Consider the following 21135-nt stretch of genomic DNA (forward strand, 5'->3'; position numbering starts at 1 on the left):
TATCCCCAACGAACAGGTGTGTGCAGTATAGTGTACTTGCCAACCGTACACTCTCCCTCTCACTTCCCCTCTACCTCTCTTCCCCTCTGTCATGCGCACACACACAAACCAACACACAAACACACATGCACAAGTACTGAGGGTGCATTCATTCCACAAGCTCCTGGCTTTAGTCACTCCCGCTGCTGCAACGGGGCATACTTTTCTTTCACAGGAGGACAGCCCTCATAAACACACTGTTTTGGGGGATTATGTTATTTATAAAGGTTTCATTACTGTCGAGTGATACCTTGTAAATATCTGTTTTATAACACACCAACAATCAATCACTGTCCAGCCTCTACTCGTCCTCTTCCTCTTCCTCTTCCATAAAACCATTTATAGATATATCAGACTAAACATACAGCTGATATACAAATATGTTATATGAGTATACCAATTGTGCATCAGCCTTTTAATGTGTCAGTTTTTCATGCTGACATTTACATGCTGATTTTTTACTGGTTGCACAGTTGGTCATGTACACATGCACACAAACCCACTACTAAACTCAACAGGAACTCCTGTCAGAGTGTGACTGAGTGACGTGGTAATGATTAACCAGGTTATTGAGGGTTGAGCAGAGTTCAGTTTCAGTGAAATAGGAAGCATCAGGAGCCATTTTAGCTTCGCAGGACACACAAATTGCTGCATTCCCCTCAACCATGGAGCACTGTTAACTATCAGATAACGTCTCTACCAGGCTGGCTGTAAGTTATATTTTTCACATTCATTATATTTGTGGTCCTTTGGATGTTTAAGTGTATAGAAACAATTTTAAAAGACAGTGTTTGTTGACATTTGGTAAAGAAATAGGTAACATGGTCCTCTACTGTAAGCTCTAAATACTTTCATGTTATTATTAAGTTTGTCTTTACAATAAACAGAAGCAGTATTAGTTCTTAGTATTTTTCTTATGAAATTATTTAGATTACAATCACTACAGGGAGCTATATTAAGTGTGTGTGTGTGTGTGTGTGTGTGTGTGTGTGTGTGTGTTTCAGGTGGGAGAACGGGAGCCATGGTGACAATGAATCACTTGAGTGTGGAGGACCCAGACGATGGCTCTCCACTGCTGCCTGAGGCCGTGGAGGCTCAAACACCAACGCCTGTCTTTCGCAGACAGCGAGCAGTCGCCAAGACTGACTCAAGGCAGTTTTTCTTGAGCAGGTACACCTCTGCAGGTGCTATATTTACTTTGTGGAGCTGTTATTCAATCTATGATGCAAGCTTTGTTGTCTTTTTTTTTCTTCTCTGCTGTACAGGAGGGAGAACCTTGTCTTCAGTCTAGTACTGCTGATTGGATGCTACTCGGCTATTCTGATTCCTGCATATTTACCTTTGGATAGGATGGCATCTGTCAACGATGACTACCAACAACCCAAAGATCTGGTATGGGCACACAACTTAGCAATCATCTTCCATAATTTCTTCATTCTTATCAAACTTCTGTCTATGTTTGCCCCTCTCGTCAGGTCTTACTAAATCGTTCAGCGTCCCTGCTGTCAAGCCCCTGTCAGCCCCGCTGGTGTCTGAACCACCTTAAGCCCCTGGCCTGTTCTGCAGGCCTCCTAGACATCCCTGTGTTTGTGCAGCAGGACAAGCCTATGCCCTGGGAACTGTCCCCTCCTCTGGGGCTCCAGGGCAGTGAAGAGCATCTGACGCTGGCTCTTGCCTCATTGCCTCAGCCTGGCCTGCCTGCATCACTGAAGGGAGAAGGCAGCTGCAGGCGATGTGTGGTTGTGGGCAACGGAGGGGTCCTTCATGGGAGCTACCTTGGATCCCATATAGATCAGTATGACATCATTATCAGGTATGTGTGCGAGTGTCACACGGAGAATACGCATGAAGAAAATGTACTGCATCAACAAAACACTGATACATTTCACGACATATATCCCATCTCTGTTACCAGGCTGAATAATGCTCCAGTGCCTGGCTTTGAGAGAGATGCTGGTTCCCACACCACCATCCGTCTGACATACCCAGAGGGAGCACCTCACTCTGCAAACGAGTACAAAAAAACCACCATGGTTGCTCTGGTTGTCTTTAAGAGCCTGGACCTGGACTGGCTCATTTCTGTCATCACCAAACAACCACTGGTAAGCCCACATCAGAAGAACCATTGCACACAGAAATGGTGCATTACATAAGCCACGAGTGTGACAGCAACAGCGTTATCTCATCATCACACTCTCTGCCTCACATGGTTTACTTCTAATAGAGCTTCTGGTCCAAACTATGGTTCTGGAGGGAGGTGGTAGATGATATACCCCTGGGACCAGAGAACTTCAGGATCCTCCACCCAGAGATTATTCACAAGACAGGACAAGTTCTACAGAAATATACACAGAAACAGGGAAACGTGAGTTCTGAAATACATATCATGCTTTATTTATTTAATTCCCTTTTGATACACTGACTGACATTCTGTTCTGCTCTTTGTTGTATGTTTAACACAATGCTGCACGCAAACAGAAAAAGGTAGCCGGGGTAACTCTCAGTTATAAAAGACATGTGTTGACTTTGCTATAAGGCTATGGATTAAGGGAGTGAAAGATGGGCAAACACAACCTTCAGTTAAAGACGCTAACATGCTCATTTTATCACCCAATGCCCATTGTAAGGGATTCTCGCTGCTCTTGCATGCTGGATATTTCTTATAGAGCAAAATTTTGCTCAGTACTTGGTGTTTACTTGCTAATTCTAGTTGAAGAAACGGATCGAAGCGCATTTTCTCTCAAGCAGATGGTGCCAACATTAGGTGCTAGTGCGGTGGTGATGGCGTTGCAGCTGTGTGACCAGGTGAGCCTGGCAGGGTTTGGGTACGATATGCAGCACCCACAGGCCAGGCTTCACTACTATGAGACCTTACGCATGGGCGCAATGAAGGCTCAAGTAAGTTTAGATCTATTATCAAGCAGCGGTGCACATTTTTATGTCTCATAAGCCTCATGTTTATCTCAAGTGATGCATTCAAAGCTAATTATATTGTCATCCAGGTGGTGCATGACGTCAGCGCTGAGAAACTCTTCTTGAGGGACCTGGTATCTGCAGGAGCTGTGACTGACCTCACAGGAGCTCTGTGAGTCAGCAGTGCTTGGGCTGATTATAAAACTCTCTAGAACTTTTTTTATACACTCCTCTCTCTCACTGTGAGCTTATGTGCAGTCTGCCATAACTGTGCCCTACTGGAAGAAAAGATTCCCACACAGCTTTCTCTCTGCAGGGTAGACAAGATGGTAGAAACTAACCAAAGTTTGTCGTTTCAATTCTATGAACTTATTTTATCACTAGTTGTAGTAGTTGTCATATGGATGAACAATTGTGCCATCAGACAGAAACGTGTTCTGTGACTGGCTTGGTTTCGTAATATGAATGCAATGGTTCAAACAGTGCTATTTTAGTGTTTACAATGACTCAATAAATAATTGTCTTAATTAAGAAAGACATACAGTAATTACTGTTGCATGTTTTATTCATTCAAATCATGACACTATCCGAAATAAAGGCAAAAATTGACAATTATCTGCATTTATAAAAATCAACTGCAAATTTTTAAAAGTGAAAAAAACAACAACGTAGTATTACTAATAAATAAGAAGCAGGTCATAAATGAGCGTTCAAAAATATATCATATCTACAAAAATTAAGGACTGTGTGTATCAATAGTGCCAGTCATAAACATATGTGCTTCTAATAAATAATTGTAAGGGAACGTATTACAGGGTACATCACCTGAAAATGATGGAAATGTGAATTTACAGCCACCGTTTACAGTGTATATCTATTTCCAGTTCTTGGCAGTGTAACAAATGTGTACGTTGACTCCTGTGCCTCAAAGCGTGTGGGTGTGTCTACAGCAGTGGATTGCGTGAAGGTTCCCACAGTTTGCTTGCCAGCTGTCTGCAGTGCTGGAGGATGATCTCAGTGGGGATGACCCCAAGGTGAACTGTCAGCAGCTCGTAGCACTTCACCACCTCACCCTGGTGATTCTTACTGTAGTACCGCAGCAGCTTCCTGCTGGACAAAACACTCTCTATAGTCAGCAGCACTCTCTTTTGGATTAATCACATCTATTTCTGTCATGCGCAGTTGTTTACCTGTAGTAGTCCCAGGCAAGCATCCCAATGGGTGCAGAGTCATCAGGTAGGATGGGTAAGTCTCCTGCCTCTAATTTAAAGCCCTGGTTGATCACATATACACATTCAATCAAACTCCTTTATTACAATCTTTCCAGGGTACTATATGAATTTCTTGTTGCCAGTAACTTACCGTTTCATTTTCAAACCAGAGGAAGTAGCAGAAGTAAAAGTCTCCATCACGCAATGTCACAGTGGAGTAACCTTTCTGGAGATAGCGCCGTGTTGCACTGACCAGGTTCCACACCTTCAGGATTGATCATAAAGAGAAATTCATTAAAGAAAAGGATGAGCAAGACTACAGATGTAAATATAATTCACTTTGTTGCATAGAGATCTCTGTTATCTGTACAGACAGTAGCACAAAGACTGGAAAAGGACGAGGGGAGGCAGCTAGTCCTTTGGTCAAAATGGCAAAATCCATCTACTAGCCTCTGTGAAGCTCAGTATTTAACATGTTGTCTGTACAAAAAGTGAACAATCTTTCCAATAAACTCTTGGCAAGAAAATGAATAGGCACATTTTTGAAAAAATAGATTAACAAAAAATGTCTTCATATCATACCCTATAACCTTTCTCTAACATATTTTATTAATTAAAATAAGTGGCAATATGTTGTAACCTAACCAATCGCATCAGGAGTATTATTATTACATTTTACTGGGTTCTTATGCTGAAAGGAATAGATTCAAATTGAATTTAGATGTCTTGATAAGATGAACCGTTTCTGGTGCTCTCTTGATCCATCAATCATCAATTTCGTGCCACACTAACTAGTTTTAAGACATGCACTTATAGTATGCTTGACCTTGCTCTTGATGAACTGAGCCACCGGACCCTTTCCCAGCTCAGACGTGGTGTGTTCTGAGATGTTGAGCGACGGTGCAATCATTTGGCCAGTGGATCGGTCCACGCAGATAAAATGGATGAGTCCTGGGAAATCCTCCAGGTAAGTGAGATTAACTGGGTCAAGGTCAGTACACTCAGGACAATGGTGTGTTCAAATTAGTTTCTTGGCATATGCATGCTGTTATGACCCCTAAAATATGCATGCACCTGCAGAAATATTACACATTTAGATCAGACACAACATGGTATCACAGGGAGCAGGATTATTTTGTTGACAGGATATGACACCATGGTGATATTCCTCTTGCTTTTCACCAACAGGAAGTCTTTCCAGTCCATCAGTTTCTCTCTGGGAAAGACAGAAAGGATGACAGGAAAGGGTAGAAACAGAAAGTGGCAGTGGCAAAGGCAAAGACATTAAAACAATAATTCTGCCATTAAAATGTAAAAAATAAAATATAACAGATATGTTAACTTCAACAAAATGAAAAAAAAAAAAAGATTTTCATTTGACTGATACATACTGCACCATGGCCTGGGCTCGTTCCTGGAGACCCTGGGAGAGACGTTGAGGAATGTCGGCTGGTCCAGAGTCAATAAGAAAACACTGCCGGTATATTCCACACAGCTGAGTCTTCATATTCTTACACCTTATGATAAGACTGAAACAAAAACATGAATGTAAGCCTTCAAAAGGTTGTCCAACAGCTTTGCTATGGCGCATGTTGGCCAGCAGAGGGCAGGAGAAGACTTACTCTTTGTTGAACCCAGGCCCCCCTCTGGCAAAGGCTTGGTTCTTAAACTCTGTCCAGGCATTTTGTAACTGTGCAGACTGGATAGAAACAAAAGCAGACTTTATTAGTCCAGGTCCAAAAACTGAAAATATTTTCATATGATCAATCACATCTACACTATGCAGGTAACAGAGCATTTTGGCAAAGGTAGCTTTCTCTGTTCTATGTTTCTCTTGCACTGGATCTGGCAACAAAACATTCTCTAGTATTATAGTTTAGTTTTTCACAGCACAAACAGGCACCTCATGGTTTGCAAATTATGTTATAATAATCATGAAGGTTTGATGGAAGGTTGACAGTTTCATTACAGGATACATAAAAGGAAAATAAATCTAATGTTTTAGAGTAAGTGTATTTATTTAGAATTATTCTTAGTTGTTTTTCAAAAAATATCCAGTTACGATTATTTTAGGGTGTCCATATTGTGTTTACAACACACATAAAAACACATACCTGTATCTCACTGGGCCCCAGGGCTTTGATGAATTTATCCAGTTTGCTGCGGACATCGTGTATACTCGGCTGGCCTCTAGTAGCAGCAGAACCTTCTTGGCCTTCACTTAAACGTTTCTCCAGCTTGGCGAAGGCCTCCAAAAACTTATACACAGACATGGCCACTGCACTGGTGGGAATCTAAGAGATAAATACAGATGCTTAAGTGGTTCAATGAGGGAGCAAAGATGTGATGTATAGTTGTTGTTGGTTAAATATATGTCCAGATAAACGTGTGTGCCCCCCAACCAAGCAAGTACATACATATGTATCCACAAACCTTAGTTAGTAGCACTAATGTGATGCCAGGCCACAGTGGTAGACAATACATGGAGTGAGGCATCATGGGATACAACCCCTCTTTGAGCGAGACCTCTAAGAAGACTCTGCGAGGGGTTGAAGGGTCGGGTGGAGGAACCTCGAGAGTCCGCAAGCTGTCCTCTGCCATCTAAAGACATTATTTCACCCTGGTATGAGGTCTCATTCCAAACAACTTTTTGAATAGTATAAGACACTGAAACGCACTCTCACCTGGATGTCTGGGTCCACAAACTCAAACACAGGAGTATTTCCTCTCACTGGCTTGTCTAGTGACACAAAGAAAACAACAACATACTGTTTAAAAGTATACTTAGTAACTGTAAGACTGTCACGCTTTCAATCCACAACTCACATTCCTGCCATCTGGTCGTAGTTTGCTACACAACCCACCTGAACTGCTTGAGCCTCTGTCTGTAGGGGAAGGCTCCGGGGTGTAAAAACTTTCCGGACCAGAACCTGATGTGCTCTCAACATCCTTCAACATACAGAAACAGACACAAACAATATCTGATGAGAAACAAGGTGAGTAACATTTTATGTTGGTGCTGTGTGAGAGCCCGTCAGCATTTTTCTACCTCAGGACCTGGGTCATCCTGGTCTATGTTGCTAGGATACATATTCTGTGCCATGATGATGAGGGTCAGGAGGTCTGAGGTGGTGAGCGTGCTCGCATTGCGGCTAGAATGAGCGGAGAAGCAATGAGAGTTTAGAATTTAGATAAAACCTCTTCACTGACTCAGAAATTAGAAATTAGAAATAATAGAGGATAGGGGATAAATGTGACGGGCATGTCAGTACCTGGAGTAGAAGGCGAGGAGTTTGGTGTGAATCAGGATGAAAGCGTGCAGCACTTCCTCTCTTGCTCTCTCCACGCTGCTGTTGAGCTGCTGAACTAAACGGCGCTCCAGGAACTCAATGGACTGCTCACACAGTGTGGGGTGGATCAGCCTCTCCACTGCCTGAGAGAGGAAGGAGACCATTATACCACTGTTTCCATCCTCGTTTGAGTATTTGCCCTTAAATATGTACAAACTCGCTTTTCATATGTTTTAGCCTCTGTATTGACCAGTGACTCTCATGGGAAAGCTAGAGGGATACAATACAATTAAAGGATGGCTGGACATAGTAATTATGAAAATATAGCCTTAAAGTAGATAAGGTTTTCTGCTTGGACTTCCAGTAATCCAGGAAAATGCTTAAAAAATAGGACCATGTCTTCATTTGTTGGATAACAGCTTGACAAGACTGCAATTTTACAAAATAACAAATAGTACATGGAGCTGACAGGATTACCTTCTAGCTGTTCTGCCATCTAGTGGTTAAAATGTTCCTAAATCTGATGTGGCAACACTCAAAAGACAGTCAGGACTTCACTAACAAATAATGTGATTCAAAAAACACTTTAAACATAAGTAATAATTTAGAGTCACAGTCATCGTAACCTCTGAACAATGATATTTTGTGCATTATCATAACAGGATATCGCTTGAATCTGTATCAAGTTGCCAAGTGTCAGTGAAAGATGTGCAGAGTTTATCCACAAACTGGCCAAACCTACAAAAACTAAGGCAGGAATTGTTTCTGTATGAAGCAACAAGGCAATGCACCTCCACTAAGAAGCTCTGGTCGTTCTCTCGGAGATGGCTGTAGGTCTCCAGGAGGCTCTGTAGATGCTTCCACAGTCTCGCTCTTTGCTCCGTGTCCTGGGGACGCAGCCTGGTGACAAACAGCACAGTTCCTTTATGAACTGGCCAGGACACTAAAACCATCAAGTCTCAATAAGGAACACACAAAGTGTCTTACTCTTTCCTGAGGAGGTTACTGCTGAGTGTGACCATGCCAAACAGAACCTCAATCATCTTCTTCATCACATAGATCTTCCTCCTCAGATCATCCTCTCCCTCCTCGCCATCTCCATTCACAGCGATGTAGAGGCACTCGTCGAACTGAGGGCAGCGCAAAATGAACTAATTAGCCTGTTTTGCCTCAAGCATGGTGATAAAATGGAAAATAAGGTAGAAGATGGTTGTATTAAACTGTTGTCTGGGGAATAAATATTTGTCAGAGGAAGATCTGAAAGGCTGTCATCACTGAACGGATGTGAAACAAGTGTTTAGATTTGATAATTGTATCATGTGCAGCAACAGGACAAAGCCTGGTTTCATTCCCAAACAAGACTCACATGACAAACATGATGCTTCACTGTAAGAGAAGCCAGCATCTACGTCACTACATGCGCTATCGCTGTTGGTAAGATGAAGCTCAGGAATACAGAAATCTGTTTTATACTTTGGACGTTTAACAACAAAGCCAAAAGCTGTGAGAACAAAATCACATCCTGTTTAGACTTTGTGTCACGAAAATGTCTTTTCACATCACGAGGGCAGCTAATCTGGGGATTAATGTGACAGTGACAGCTTTTATTTTGAAAGACAGGCACTACCTGGTGTAGGACGTAGATATGATTGTTTTCTGTGCTGAAGGAGGTGTAGTTGTCACCCAGCCTGTCCACCATGGTGCTACAGGAGATGATGATTGGTGCAAACAAGGTGCTGATGCTGTCCTCAAAGGCTGGAAGCTGAACAAAAAGAAATAAACAGAACAGAAATGAGAAATTAGGAGTAAATTCGGACAGCTAACAGGAAGACGGTTCATTAAAAAACCACATGGACAGTCTTCCTTACCCCCTGACCCTCCTCTTGAGACGCCCCATACTGCTCCTGGATATTCTGCTGAAATTCGGGGTCAGTCCAGTGGAAGAGGACCTCTGCGCTTTCACTGGCTATCAGCAAACACTTCATCTGGACCACAGACGCTCTCCTGTCCTGCTTCACTGAGGTGTCCTTGTTATTCCAACCACTCCACACTCATTATGCTGTAAAGAAAAAAAAGATACATACGTCTGAGGAGGGATTTTATAAATCATAGAAATCTGTCCAAACACACAGTAATTACACATTTAAGAACTTGTTTTTATCATTTACCATGCAGTTCAAAGGGTATGAACATCAATCTGATATTCTTTATATTGTATCTTTCTTTGAAGACAGATGGCTGGTTGCTGTTAAAACACTCCCTCTATGCCATCATCAGTTTAACGTAAACACTGAAGCCCTCGACTGGAACATTATTTTCACACTGGTTACCGATAGATTAGACACTGGAGAGACTGAAAGCGACGGGGAAGCTTTTTTCCCACACTCCTCTGCCTTTTGACAGATAAGATAAACAGTCTGTGAGAGATATTATATATTATCAGTGACAACCTCTGGTGAGAGTAAAAACACCAACAGGACACTATCAGTCGAAGCAGATACAGCCAGTCCGCTGTACTTCTGTTTCGCAGAGGCTGATTTGAATTTGCAACTGCAAGACACACACAATTGTAAAGATTTAAAAAAGAAATGAGCAGCGGTTACGCGATCATCTTTGGAGATTTAGCGAGGTCAGCCTTAATCTGCTGATAAATGTGCAACTGCAAACCTGCTGCCCTGTGAAATCGGCTTGCTTAAAATAGAACCACAAACGCTGGATTGTACTCAATCTTAACACGTCTAGAAAGAGGATTTCAGATTTTCTTTTTCTTTTTTTTTACAACTCTTTGGAACAAATTGCTATTTTTAAAAGTTGATTCAACAATAATCACCAGAAATAAAATACAAGTGAAATATTTCAGGTGTATTTTTTAATAACACAGAAAAACAATAGGATTGCAACACTTCCTTGTGTTTCATGTTGATGTTTCACCATCAATTAAGTTGGGCACAGAGCCTGCTGAGCTATTACAAATGCATTTGATCGTGTTCATGTGTTGTGACCCACCATGTAGTGAGAATGAACCCAGCACTGATCACTTGATACCTGCTGTTTCCTCTATAAATGTGCAGTCAGCTACAGTGTTCAAACAGACAATCAGATATGTAATTATCTGTGTGAGTATTTTCCTCATGTGAATCTGCTCCGATCCGTAAATGACACCCCGTGTTTTACCTCAAACCTCAAGTTATTCCCCCCTCAACAAACTTTCAACTTCCTTGATGCACACTGCTCTGTTCAAAACAAACACGCACTCATGTCACATGTCACAACTCACTTCGTGTCTTTCTCCGAGCAGGATGATCTGATCTCCCAGCATCTCTTGTCCTTCAGCTCTCTTCAGTGTTTCATGCAGCTTCTGGAGGACTGCTCTTCATTGCTGCTGCTGCTGCCTCAAGCCCACACTGTTTCCTTCCGCACCGCACCGCTGAGTCATGTGACATCAGCAGGGCTTTACGAGCAGGAAGTCTGCGCTGATCCGAGATCAGATATAGCCTTCGTGCTGTCGAGGATCTCTTTGTATGACTGCTCCTGGATAAGAGTTTGTAGTGAGAGGCTGCTCCCTCCCCGCTGAGCTGAGCAGCCTGGTGATCAGTGAGGCAGGAAGAAGTCATGTGTGGGTGCCTAATGTGGGGCACATGACTGAGAGGCTGTGCTGCTGCACGGTGGGTTGGTATTTGAGGAATGCAGCTTATGACATTTGTCATGTGTAGAAATCAGGCCTGATAAAGTCAGCTTTGAGTTAATCCCATTAAAAACTACTGATAAAAATACATTTTAATAATGTATAATGTAGTAATACATTTATTATAATATAAATACAGAGGAACAAGAGGGATGATTCATTTCAGTTTAATTAAATATTAAAAACAAGTCTGATCAAGAAGGAGAAGTTATGAAATTTAATTGACCGAAGCTTTCCTACAACATACACACGTGACTAATGTGTAATAGTCATAGAGTTATGGATAACTGGTGTTTTTAAACTGTAAAATCTATTAGACATGTAACCAAAGCAACACTATGCATTTAAAAAATAAATAACATGATTGGTACATATGCAAGATAAGATATTCTCAATATTGAGTGATCCCATATCTGTTCGCATATGACAGATTTTTCATCAGGGCAACAACTACAACAACAACAACTTGTAAGAGACGTACATTACATATATATGCTGCATATACACAAATACACCAAACACCGGGCTGTTTCTCATCATAATATTCAGCACAGATTGTATGCTTGGCTTCTGAGCAGAGCAAAGAACCTCATAGTAACATAAATATTTATGTTTTATTAACCTTGCTTGGGTCAAAATGGTCCAAAATGCCAAGAGTTCTACATTGTGGGCCAAAGTCTAATCTAGTCCATCAGTTTTCTCGGGATCCGGCATTCATGGAAGTCTTATTTAAGCTGACTCCTGTATATACAGAGTAAACATCATGAAATCCTCAGTGTATGCTAACAGGGCAAAAGGGGGCCTTGCATGTCTCAAAATGGATCACTGAGTATAAACAGTGTTAGGCAGGCCTGGGTAACAGTTACCTCCACTAAGGAGGCACTGTCACGCAGAAGTGGCCAGACACGGTGCAGTCCTCCTAAATCACAACACAATTAGATTTTGCCAGAGGAAGTGACGCTGAGCAGTTGTTATCACAAGGTACAGGTTTATGTGAAGCAACATTTGCCAAACAAAATCATTTCCATGGATTGGCTCGATAAGATCCTGGACTGAATGTCAGGAAGTTCTCTAAGGCCTCATTGTTCGATATTGCTTCGGTCAGTTGTTGCTAATCCATCACTTACAGGTCAGAGTTACTTACTCAACAAACATACTTTTGATTTTTAGAAAGGTACAGTTTCAAACTAGATATTATTAAGATTATGATTTGCTGCGGCATGCAGTTACAATTTTCTGATGGACGTATCAAGCAGATCTGACAACCGATTTCAAGCAATTTTCTGGAGAAAGGTACTGATCTGTTCTGTTCCTTAGCTCTCATTCTGTTTTGCCAGGTTTGCACGTCCTTTAAAAACAAAGCATGTCTGCATATTCTTCTAAATGTGTGTGGCCTTCAAAGTAAAATGAATAATATTATTCTCCTCACAGGGCCCTGGATTTAACGGGCCAGGTGTTAACGAGTCTGGTTTGATTCTTACATGTCAACAATGTTGGCCTGTTTGAAATGAACCACATGTGATGTGAGACCGTTCCTGAAGTTCAATTCTGAGACCAAACATTTCTGCTATTTACATAAAAGCAAAAGTCCATTTCCCATGAATGGAACTTAAAACAAAAATATAATTAAAGGTACATGCTTTGGATCACGGTTCATGAAGTGCTCCAGTGTTAATCACTCACTGTCATGAAACTTCAGTTCTGTTCAAGTCAGTCTTGCTTTCTATAGAAAAGAGTGCAGCGGGTTAGGGTTAGGGTTAGACAAGCATGATCCTACTAAGCAGATCCCAGTTGTCTATGCATCAGCAGACACTGAGCCAGGTCTGGCCCAGGTTTAGCCTGTCTGGGCCAAAGCTGAGGTCTGGAGGTTTATCCCATCCTGGCTTCATGTTTCCCATCAGCAGCTGCCTCGTGCAGTGACAAGACAGCACTCTTCCCACTACAAAGACTTGCCCCAGCTGCTTCCACATCTGGGGCCACAGAGTGTAACAGTATGTGGGTTAAGAGTGAATGAGTAAGTGCACCAACAACAGTGACTTTAATACTCCTGTACCTTTGTTTAAGGTTGTTGCTATGGTTGATTTTATTGATAGGTTCTGTCTGTAGTAGGGTATTTCATTTCATCTTTGTGCTCCTGTGCAGGTATAAATCATATCTTCTCATCTTTTTCTCCTTTACTTCTCATTGTGACCACATGCTTCTGCAGAGCTCCGTCATATCCTGAGAACTGCTGTAGTCTCATTGCACTGCCCAATGTTAATTCACATGATGGGACTGTTTAGACAGACGCAGGACTTACTTCCAAATCCTCAAAATTCTTGTGCTCAGCACAGTGAGTTTACAAGCAATGTTTAAAGTAGACTGACCTGTTGACAATCTAAGCTGAATGCATTCCCTGCTTTAGTGCAAATTGTAGCATGAATGTTATTTTTCATGAATATACAGAACAAAAAATACAACTTCTCAGATATTTGTAGGTGTTTATTATCAATGTAAACTTTTTTTTTTAACAAAAAATAATATATAGGCACACTTTACATATTAAAATAATGCTCTCCAAAAGAAATATGAACATCTCTACATTAACTATAAACACATTCAGAGGACAAATATTCTTTATATTTAATATGCTCAGGCACTGAACCTGTTCCTGCTGATCTGCCACCATGTTAAGAGTCTAGAAATGTTAATCATTGTTCTTATTCATGTCATTTCAGAGCACATAATAAGCAACATGTCCAAATCCCTCCAGGCAATGTTTTTACTCGCTCTGTAGTTTTAGTCTAGAGAACAAAACATAAAATAATATGAAATAAAACTAAAATAAATGATGTGAAAGACGGGTTATGAACCATAAACCATCGTAAGATCCTTGCAAAAACATTGTCTTGCGCTAACAGTTGCATCTTAACACGGTCACTCTGTCACCCCATTATTCAATGCATACATTCTTAAAATTATTTTTGATTTTGCTTTAAAGTCGGGACATTAGTACCAGTAACATAACTGGGTCTTTTATAATAGAAATATAAAAACAGAAGTATTTAATTATATAAATTAGGTGTACACTTTATGTAAGTAAACATATCAATCTTAAATCACTTCTTTTCATCAGTCTTTTGTTATGTACAATACATTATCTAACAATATATGACAGTAAATCTGTACAAAATTATGTAAAATATATAATGTATATTTAATACAAAAAACCCTAGCAGCATAAGAGGATTATAAAATGTGAGATCACACTGAAGGAAGTGAGTAAAGTTTCAAATACACCTGAAAAACGGCTATTTTAGAATTTAAAGCAAAACCAGATTTTGCGTTGATGCAGGCTATGTGAGGACAGATGTTATGGATGGGTTGACGTTGTTCTCCATAGCTGAAAACAACACCAGCAGCTACACATCCTGGCTATCGTACTCGGCAGTTAAACTGATTCAAACCTGCAGCAGAGAAGCAACGATACACAGAACATACAAAAACAGCCTTTAAAAGAAACAGATTTTCCCTTTAAGCCACTTGATATGGCAATGGGAGAAACTTGCAGCGGCATGTCAAACAGACTAGACAGACACATCAGTAGCTTGATCAATAAAACACATGCATACACACACACATATACACACACACAGAACTTGGTTAGTCCAGGCATGACCTTGCACACACCACTGCGTTTTCTCTTTGTGGAAAGGATCAAGTCAAACTGAAGTTGACTTGTGGAAGTTTCAGCCTGTTCAGAGTTTTCTTTCATACTTTTTGTCTGTCAGTCAGTTAAAGAAAATAAAAAAAGGAAGTCTTTTGGCAGACACACTCTTGATGTGACAGTCCAAGAGAAGGAAAATATAGCTTAATCAAGTCAAAGAATGTGAACTTTTTTGATATTACACTTTGTAACTACAAACTTCATACAAAGGTACAATCACTGTCCGTACAAGTCTTGTAGCATATGAGGAATTCCTGGTGAAAAAATTCGAAAAGTGTTCAGTGCAGCCCTTTTTATGCAACTTGGGCAAGTCTTTTTTTTTTGTTGGACCAGAGTAGAGAACGAGGAAAGGGCTGGGTTTATTTGTAATTTGGTAGAGTGGTTTAAATGAAATGATGGCTGTAGATGCTGTTGATAAACCAGAGGATTGTACTGGATTCAAGACAAGTTTCCACTCTACTGAAGTGTCCATGAGCAAGACACAAAAAATAGGTGTTTTGACCTCCCTGTGTTTTCAGAAAGGTGAAAAACAATGAAAAGACATTGTTTTTAAGCTTTGGGTCAAGCTTGCAGAGGGTTGGTGGTTTGGTAGATTTCTAAGCCTCCTGTATATCTCAGGGATGAAGGGTCAATGTTATCTTCGGCAGGCATATGCGTTAATGTTTTTGATGACATAAAAGCCTATAGTCATTGGAGGCATGGCTATTGTCCGTCCAGCCCTCAGCGTCTTGGGCTTTAACTCTGGGAATGTCTCATTGTCCACCATGAGCAGCTTCTCCCCATTCAGCTGGACATATCTGAAAAGAGAGAATAAAACAGGAAATTCAGACTGTTACATAAAACTGGTGGTTTTGGAAAAATATGTAAAATAAGTATGAGGAAGTTTTTTTTAAACCAATATCAACAGAAGGCAGCAAATGTGGATCATTTCTACACTTTCAGTCTTTAACTGTTGATTCTGTCAGTTGTACACTTGGGGGTGCTGTTGTTACAAAGTTGAAATTTCACAATTCCAACTGAAACAAAAGTTTTCAGGCAACAACACTGAAATAGTAATAATAATAATTTTAAATATTCTTCTTCAGCAACAATCACAACTATGACTATTAGCAGTACAGGTTATGGAGCTACAAAAACCTATATGAACCAATTAGAATATTTTTCCAAGACTTTGTTTAAATATTTTATTTGTCACAGTCCTAAAAAAATACTTTTGCCCAAGACACAGATAGATAATTATAATACTGTATGTTATTACAATACATCCATATAACAACATTTCCCAGAGTTAAAGTAGAATAAGCTGGGTTTTTGCAAACTGTAAAAAGTGTCTTCTTTTTGTTTGTGCCCTGGGGAAGCGACGAATAACTGCAATCTAAACGATATACAGTAAGTGTAATTAAGACATGCTATTAATATAAACCTGTTAATAATAAAAATAAATGCTCACATGCAGATTTACTCTATTACAAAACATTTCACTTTTCTTTACTATCTCTGCACAGAGAACAGAATGAGTCGCCTCATTTCATTTCTTCATAGATGCTATTCATAACTAATAATTTTATTCCTGACATGACATCAATAATACTTTAGTTTTTATTATTGTTAGTTAATAGCTTTACTATAAGAAAACATATAAAAGAAAAATGTTATTGAAGAGCAGTTGTAACATGTCACATGTAAGTTACAGCGCACACTTTTACAAATGGATTATGGGCCGCATATCATCACAATAATAATAATAATAATAAAAAAAAAAAACTAAAATAATTGAGCAAGAATATATCATGAAACTCCCATCATAACAGTCAGCTTGAGTATGACTTTTATATATATATTTTTAAATGCACTGTTTCTCTTTATCCATTCAAGGTATGTAGTATAATAACTATCAATAAGTTCCGAAGACAAAATGTGTCCTCATTCTGTATTTGTACATTTCAGCTTTAACGTGCTGCTGTTAATAGTAACCATTTTTACTGTTATATTGTAAAGTTCACAATAATATAGGGATTAAGGACAGTGGTCTGTGTATTTTTACCTCAAATTCAATAAAACATCTAATAAAAATATGCTCAATAAGTAGAAGTTATGAATCATTACGAAACTGAACTTTTCAAAGTTCTCCTACAACATGCGTATACTTCAATACTCACACTACTCAGACAAATTTATAGACATCTGGTGTTGCTAAATTCTTCAAGAAAGTCTCCCTGCACTGCCGGTGATAAAGAAAAGCACTTAAAGCCTGAAAATGGCCCATCGTTAGCTTGCTCTCCTATTAATTACCTTGCAATCCTGTTCTAACACCTAAAACATCCTCCACCATTATACTGTTATTGAAGGATCATGCCTCAGCCTCAATTAAGGCTGCATGTAGGTATCGTATAACACAAAGACACACACACTTTTACAGTCCTAGGTCATTAGGCTGTTATTCCAGGATTTGAGGCTTAAGTCTGAGTCAGAATAACAGGCCAGGGGCTTAAAGGAGAGAGGAAGAGACTGAGAGCACAAACCATTATTTCTAAGTGATGTTTTAAGGCAATATGATTAGATTACCTTGTTACATAAAGCGTAATATATCATGCTTAGTAAAAATGCTTAGTAAATTTATTGTTAAAATGGCATAAATATGAAAGGATGTTAAAATCCATTGATAAAACATCTGTTGTAGGCTGTAAAAACAAATTACATCGAAACTCTTTGAAGGCAGTATTTCTTTTTAAAAGTAAGTTGGCAAGTTTCACTTTTAGTGAGCCAATGCAATCTATTAATCATAAAAGTTCTTCACTGACAAAGGAAAGTGTTTTTTTCTTTATCCGTTTTCATTTGTTGTCTTATTCTTTAAGAGTTATGTTGTCTCAAGCTAACTCAAACCTAGACAAAGTTAGTGCACGTAAGGGGAGACTTTGTGGTGTGTAGCCATGCAACATGCAGACTCAGCGTGAATTCAGCTCAAGTCCAACACCCGTTTTGTCTTTTGAAGGGCCGGTGTTTAACACCCTATTAAGGCTAGAAAAAAATCTAATAACCGAAGACTCATAAAGTTGTTCATTAAATTCTCATTATCCCTATTCATCACCTCCACGCCTTTCAGGGCTTTATAAAAATAAATCAACCTCTAAAAAACTGCTTCAACAAAGTTTTTATAAAAATAAATCAACCTCTAAAAAACTGCTTCAACAAAGTTTTTTAACATTACAAGGGAAAAAAACAATTATATTTATTTATTTTCTTTTTTTTTTCAATACAAGGAAGGTTAGGTATTAAAGACTTGTACGGCTGTTTTGATAACCTGGGTCTCTCAACAGTGCATGTTGTCTTGTTTGATTAGCGTGAAAGAATGGAACAGGACACTCTAAACGAGGACCACATTGTTGTTTGGATAGAAAACAATTATTCAATGCTGCCCTAGGTGCATGTGCATGAGACAGCGAGGCAGAGGTACATACTTGGCTCTGAGTCCGTCAGTGCCGTAGGGTTGCAGCAGGTACTGATGGACTGTATTGTTCCGTAACGTCCCCGCCAGCTTGATTTTCTTTCGCGACCGATGCAGGTTGATGATGTAGATTGTTATGGACCCTCTCACATAGTTATGACTGGTAACATAAAGAAAATGAACAACATGATATTAATTTTTCTTTACCTTAAAAAAAAAAAAGGGCAATCTGGACACAACAGGAAAAAAAGACTCCTCTTCACATCTGTTAATAGGGATTCATTATATATTACATTGCCATGTTGAATAAAATTCTCTGTAATTAAAGATGACTACAAAGAGAAGAAAGTCTTTGATACTGTATTTTTCATCACATATAGTAATAAGATCAAACCACAACTCTTTGATCTAATCTGGATCAAACGACTTGCAGAAAAATAATAAAGTAAGATAAAGTCTGCTCAAGAATGGAATTCCATTACACAGCAAGTTGTCCTTTACCATAGCCTAAGACCTATCATCTATATTTAATATGAACCATAATAAACCGCATTTAATTTCTAAAGACCTTATCATCCCTAAAAACTCTTTCTGATGCTGCTCTTGTACAGTATCCAATATTAAAAGTTGTCGCTGTACAGTCCAGGGTCTGATGGAGGCAACACTTCTTGAGTTACTCAGACAACAGTGTTTGAGTCCCTCTCCTGAGAGCAAAGCACTAGGGACACAACTTGATAGGGACTATGGCCAGAGGTAAATAACTAAGCGAGACAGATAAGACAAACACGATAAAATCTAATAAGAGCCCAGATATGGGGGCAAAGACAACACAGCTGTAGTGAATACCATATGTCAGCCTTGGTGTTCAGGGTCAGGGCTGTGCTAACCGGTCTGGTAGGCATCGCTCCAAGTTAGCACCTCCAAAGGTTTTTGGTTTGATGTTTCTTTGTTCTTTTGGGCATAGGGTGAGTCATATTCGATAGATTTACCAAGAGATGAGTATACTGCTGATGGGAACGCTGTGTGTCTCTGGCTCTGTGTTAAACTATGGATCTGAGTGATAGATCAGATGGTTAGATGGGGGGAGAGATAATGACCTCTCAGGCCTTTTTCAAATGATGAGGTTCTTAAAGGATCCAAACCAGGAACATAAACATGTGTTGATGCTGTTTGATGTCGGAGCATTGCTGGAAAGTGAAATAAATGCCATACAAACCACTAAAAGGGGTAAAAGGGCAGTGAAAGTCAAATATCTAATCTGCAAAGACTTTTCAAACCACGGACTGCCTCGGCACATTCACAGTCTTTGCTGTCTTACATAGTACAGTCAAACCACTAAGACTACAATGGTTCGTCCACTTAAGAGCGGACTGTGTAAAACCACAAAGTGGCAGAAATAATGGCAAGATGGATTGGATTCAAGAGGGACTGTTTTAGTGCTTCAATGTCTGATCATATGAGTTCAGGGCTGATTGGTATATTAAGTGGAGCTGCGCGGCATCACATGCCATGGAAAAGAGTAGCCTTGGTGAAAGCTATTTCAGATATTTGCGTGCATGTCACCAAGCCGTTATGCAACTCCACTGTCAAACCATGGACCGTCTATATGTGTAGCACTCCACTATTTTTCTAAGAGATGTTCCACCTGTAAATGAGCCCTGTCTAGAGTAAGGCCGTAAGTCTAGCCAGGTGCTGACAGCCACTGGCCTGGGTTAAATGATAACCTTGAACAGGCCATGGTGGCACTCTTTATCTCCTCCCAGCACAGACCGCCTTATTGTCCCTCCTCCTCCCCCTCAAATAACCCCCTCTAGCCAATCCGAGATGGGATAAAGGCCTCGCACACCTTTCAGCGGCTCTTTGACGACGGGGAGACAGAACCCACACACCTGATAAGTGATACCCGTTAAATTTTATAGGCTCTGAGCTGTGAATGAGCGGGTGTCTGCCGTCTGCTTATTTATGGGAAGCTGAATGGGCCGGCAAGGGATTTTGTTCTTCCCCACCAGACACTGAGCCTCAGGTGTTTGCAGGAGGACAGAGTAGAAAAAGTTAAAACCGCAGTGGTCTGTTTTCTATCTAAATCTTCAAGGACATTCCCAAAGTATTGCGGCACAAGAGGATGTGTGCTCTGTCATCTGTCGACCTCAAATGAAAGAAAATCACACTATATAATGATAATATACACTCTTGCTGTGTTTAAAGGGTAAGTTCAGAGTTTTTGAAGTGGGATTGTATGAAGTGCTTATCCATAGGAAGTGTGTTACCGCAGATGGTAGTCGGCACGCCTCCAGTTTGAAGAAGCAGAGAAGAGGACCAGCACACAGAAGGTAGGTTATTTGCTGCTGTGGATGGGCGCAACAACAACATTTATTTTATTTACCAATACATTTTTTTTTTTTTAAATCAATACCAGTCTAAATGTACGCTATATTAAGAATATTTTCCCCGCTCTACCTTGCTGTCAGACGGTCCTTTGACGGGAAACTGAAGCGTTTAAATTGAACTATACACTCTTCAAAGTGACGAGACTCTTTTGACAGAAGCAGTAATTTTACCTTATAGAATATAGTTTCTTCCTCTGAAGCATTTAAACACATAGTTCAAATCAGAGGCAGTGGTAGACCAGCAACTGCTTGCTGATTTTATCAAAAGGAATCTGGTGGCTTTGGAGAGTGATAAATGCTTCAGTTTCCTGTTGGAAAGGGTTTCCTGTCACCAAGGTAAAGTGGTGAAAATGTCCTAAATATACCGTACACTTAAAACTGATACTGATTTTTTTAGGTGGCTAAGATACATTTGGTTGCCGCCCCCATCAACAGCAGTGCGTTGCTCAGCGTATGTGC

General features: G+C 40.0%; 3 protein-coding genes across 4 annotated transcripts in view; 1 reads left to right on the plus strand and 2 right to left on the minus strand.

Moving 5' to 3' along the window:
- Positions 1-619: 619 nt before the first annotated feature.
- On the plus strand, positions 620-3640 carry st3gal7 (ST3 beta-galactoside alpha-2,3-sialyltransferase 7). The gene is made up of 8 exons (XM_027278433.1): positions 620-749; positions 1044-1209; positions 1305-1431; positions 1515-1852; positions 1955-2141; positions 2264-2404; positions 2788-2937; positions 3042-3640. Exons 2-8 carry the CDS (start codon positions 1061-1063, stop codon positions 3126-3128), a joined length of 1179 nt encoding a protein of 392 aa, XP_027134234.1. The 5' UTR covers positions 620-749; positions 1044-1060; the 3' UTR covers positions 3129-3640.
- On the minus strand, positions 3516-10972 carry hps1 (HPS1 biogenesis of lysosomal organelles complex 3 subunit 1). Of its 2 annotated transcripts, none has more exons than XM_027278431.1 (18): positions 10731-10972; positions 9322-9512; positions 9081-9215; positions 8441-8583; positions 8245-8353; positions 7436-7596; positions 7213-7315; positions 7028-7112; positions 6848-6903; positions 6597-6764; positions 6278-6457; positions 5786-5862; positions 5555-5692; positions 5314-5379; positions 4990-5134; positions 4315-4428; positions 4143-4225; positions 3516-4062 (listed from the first exon to the last, which is right to left on the minus strand). In XM_027278431.1, the coding sequence occupies exons 2-18, from the start codon at positions 9436-9438 to the stop codon at positions 3897-3899; spliced, it is 2046 nt and encodes a 681-aa protein (XP_027134232.1). In that variant the 5' UTR covers positions 9439-9512; positions 10731-10972; the 3' UTR covers positions 3516-3896. The 2 variants fall into 2 exon arrangements, with proteins under 2 accessions (XP_027134232.1, XP_027134233.1); XM_027278432.1 differs by having other exon boundaries at positions 3516-4059; positions 10731-10968.
- Positions 10973-13623: 2651 nt separating this feature from the next.
- hpse2 (heparanase 2) overlaps positions 13624-21135 on the minus strand; it is a 53020-nt gene continuing 45508 nt past the window's right edge. Inside the window, exons 11-12 of the mRNA XM_010745665.3 lie at positions 18303-18449; positions 13624-15641 (exon numbers count right to left, since the gene is read on the minus strand). Of these exons, the coding sequence (XP_010743967.2) occupies positions 15479-15641; positions 18303-18449 (310 nt within the window). The 3' untranslated portion in view covers positions 13624-15478. The remainder of the gene's footprint in view (positions 15642-18302; positions 18450-21135) is intronic.

This window comes from Larimichthys crocea, chromosome III (assembly GCF_000972845.2).
Source record: "Larimichthys crocea isolate SSNF chromosome III, L_crocea_2.0, whole genome shotgun sequence".
NCBI lineage: Eukaryota > Metazoa > Chordata > Actinopteri > Sciaenidae > Larimichthys > Larimichthys crocea.

What these genes read in the sequence shown, in the direction of transcription:
- hps1 (XM_027278431.1), bottom strand. Translation starts at nt 9,438, where the DNA reads ATGAAGTGTTTGCTGATAGCCAGTGAAAGCGCAGAGGTCCTCTTCCAC. An exon ending in ATATCTACGTCCTACACCAG is followed by an intron (nt 8,584 to 9,080) that starts GTAGTGCCTGTC and finishes CGCTGCCCTCAG; the next exon opens with TTCGACGAGTGCCTCTACAT. An exon ending in CTCAGTTCATCAAGAGCAAG is followed by an intron (nt 4,429 to 4,989) that starts GTCAAGCATACT and finishes TCAATCCTGAAG; the next exon opens with GTGTGGAACCTGGTCAGTGC.
- st3gal7 (XM_027278433.1), top strand. Translation starts at nt 1,061, where the DNA reads ATGGTGACAATGAATCACTTGAGTGTGGAGGACCCAGACGATGGCTCT. An exon ending in ACCAACAACCCAAAGATCTG is followed by an intron (nt 1,432 to 1,514) that starts GTATGGGCACAC and finishes CCCTCTCGTCAG; the next exon opens with GTCTTACTAAATCGTTCAGC. An exon ending in TCATCACCAAACAACCACTG is followed by an intron (nt 2,142 to 2,263) that starts GTAAGCCCACAT and finishes TACTTCTAATAG; the next exon opens with AGCTTCTGGTCCAAACTATG.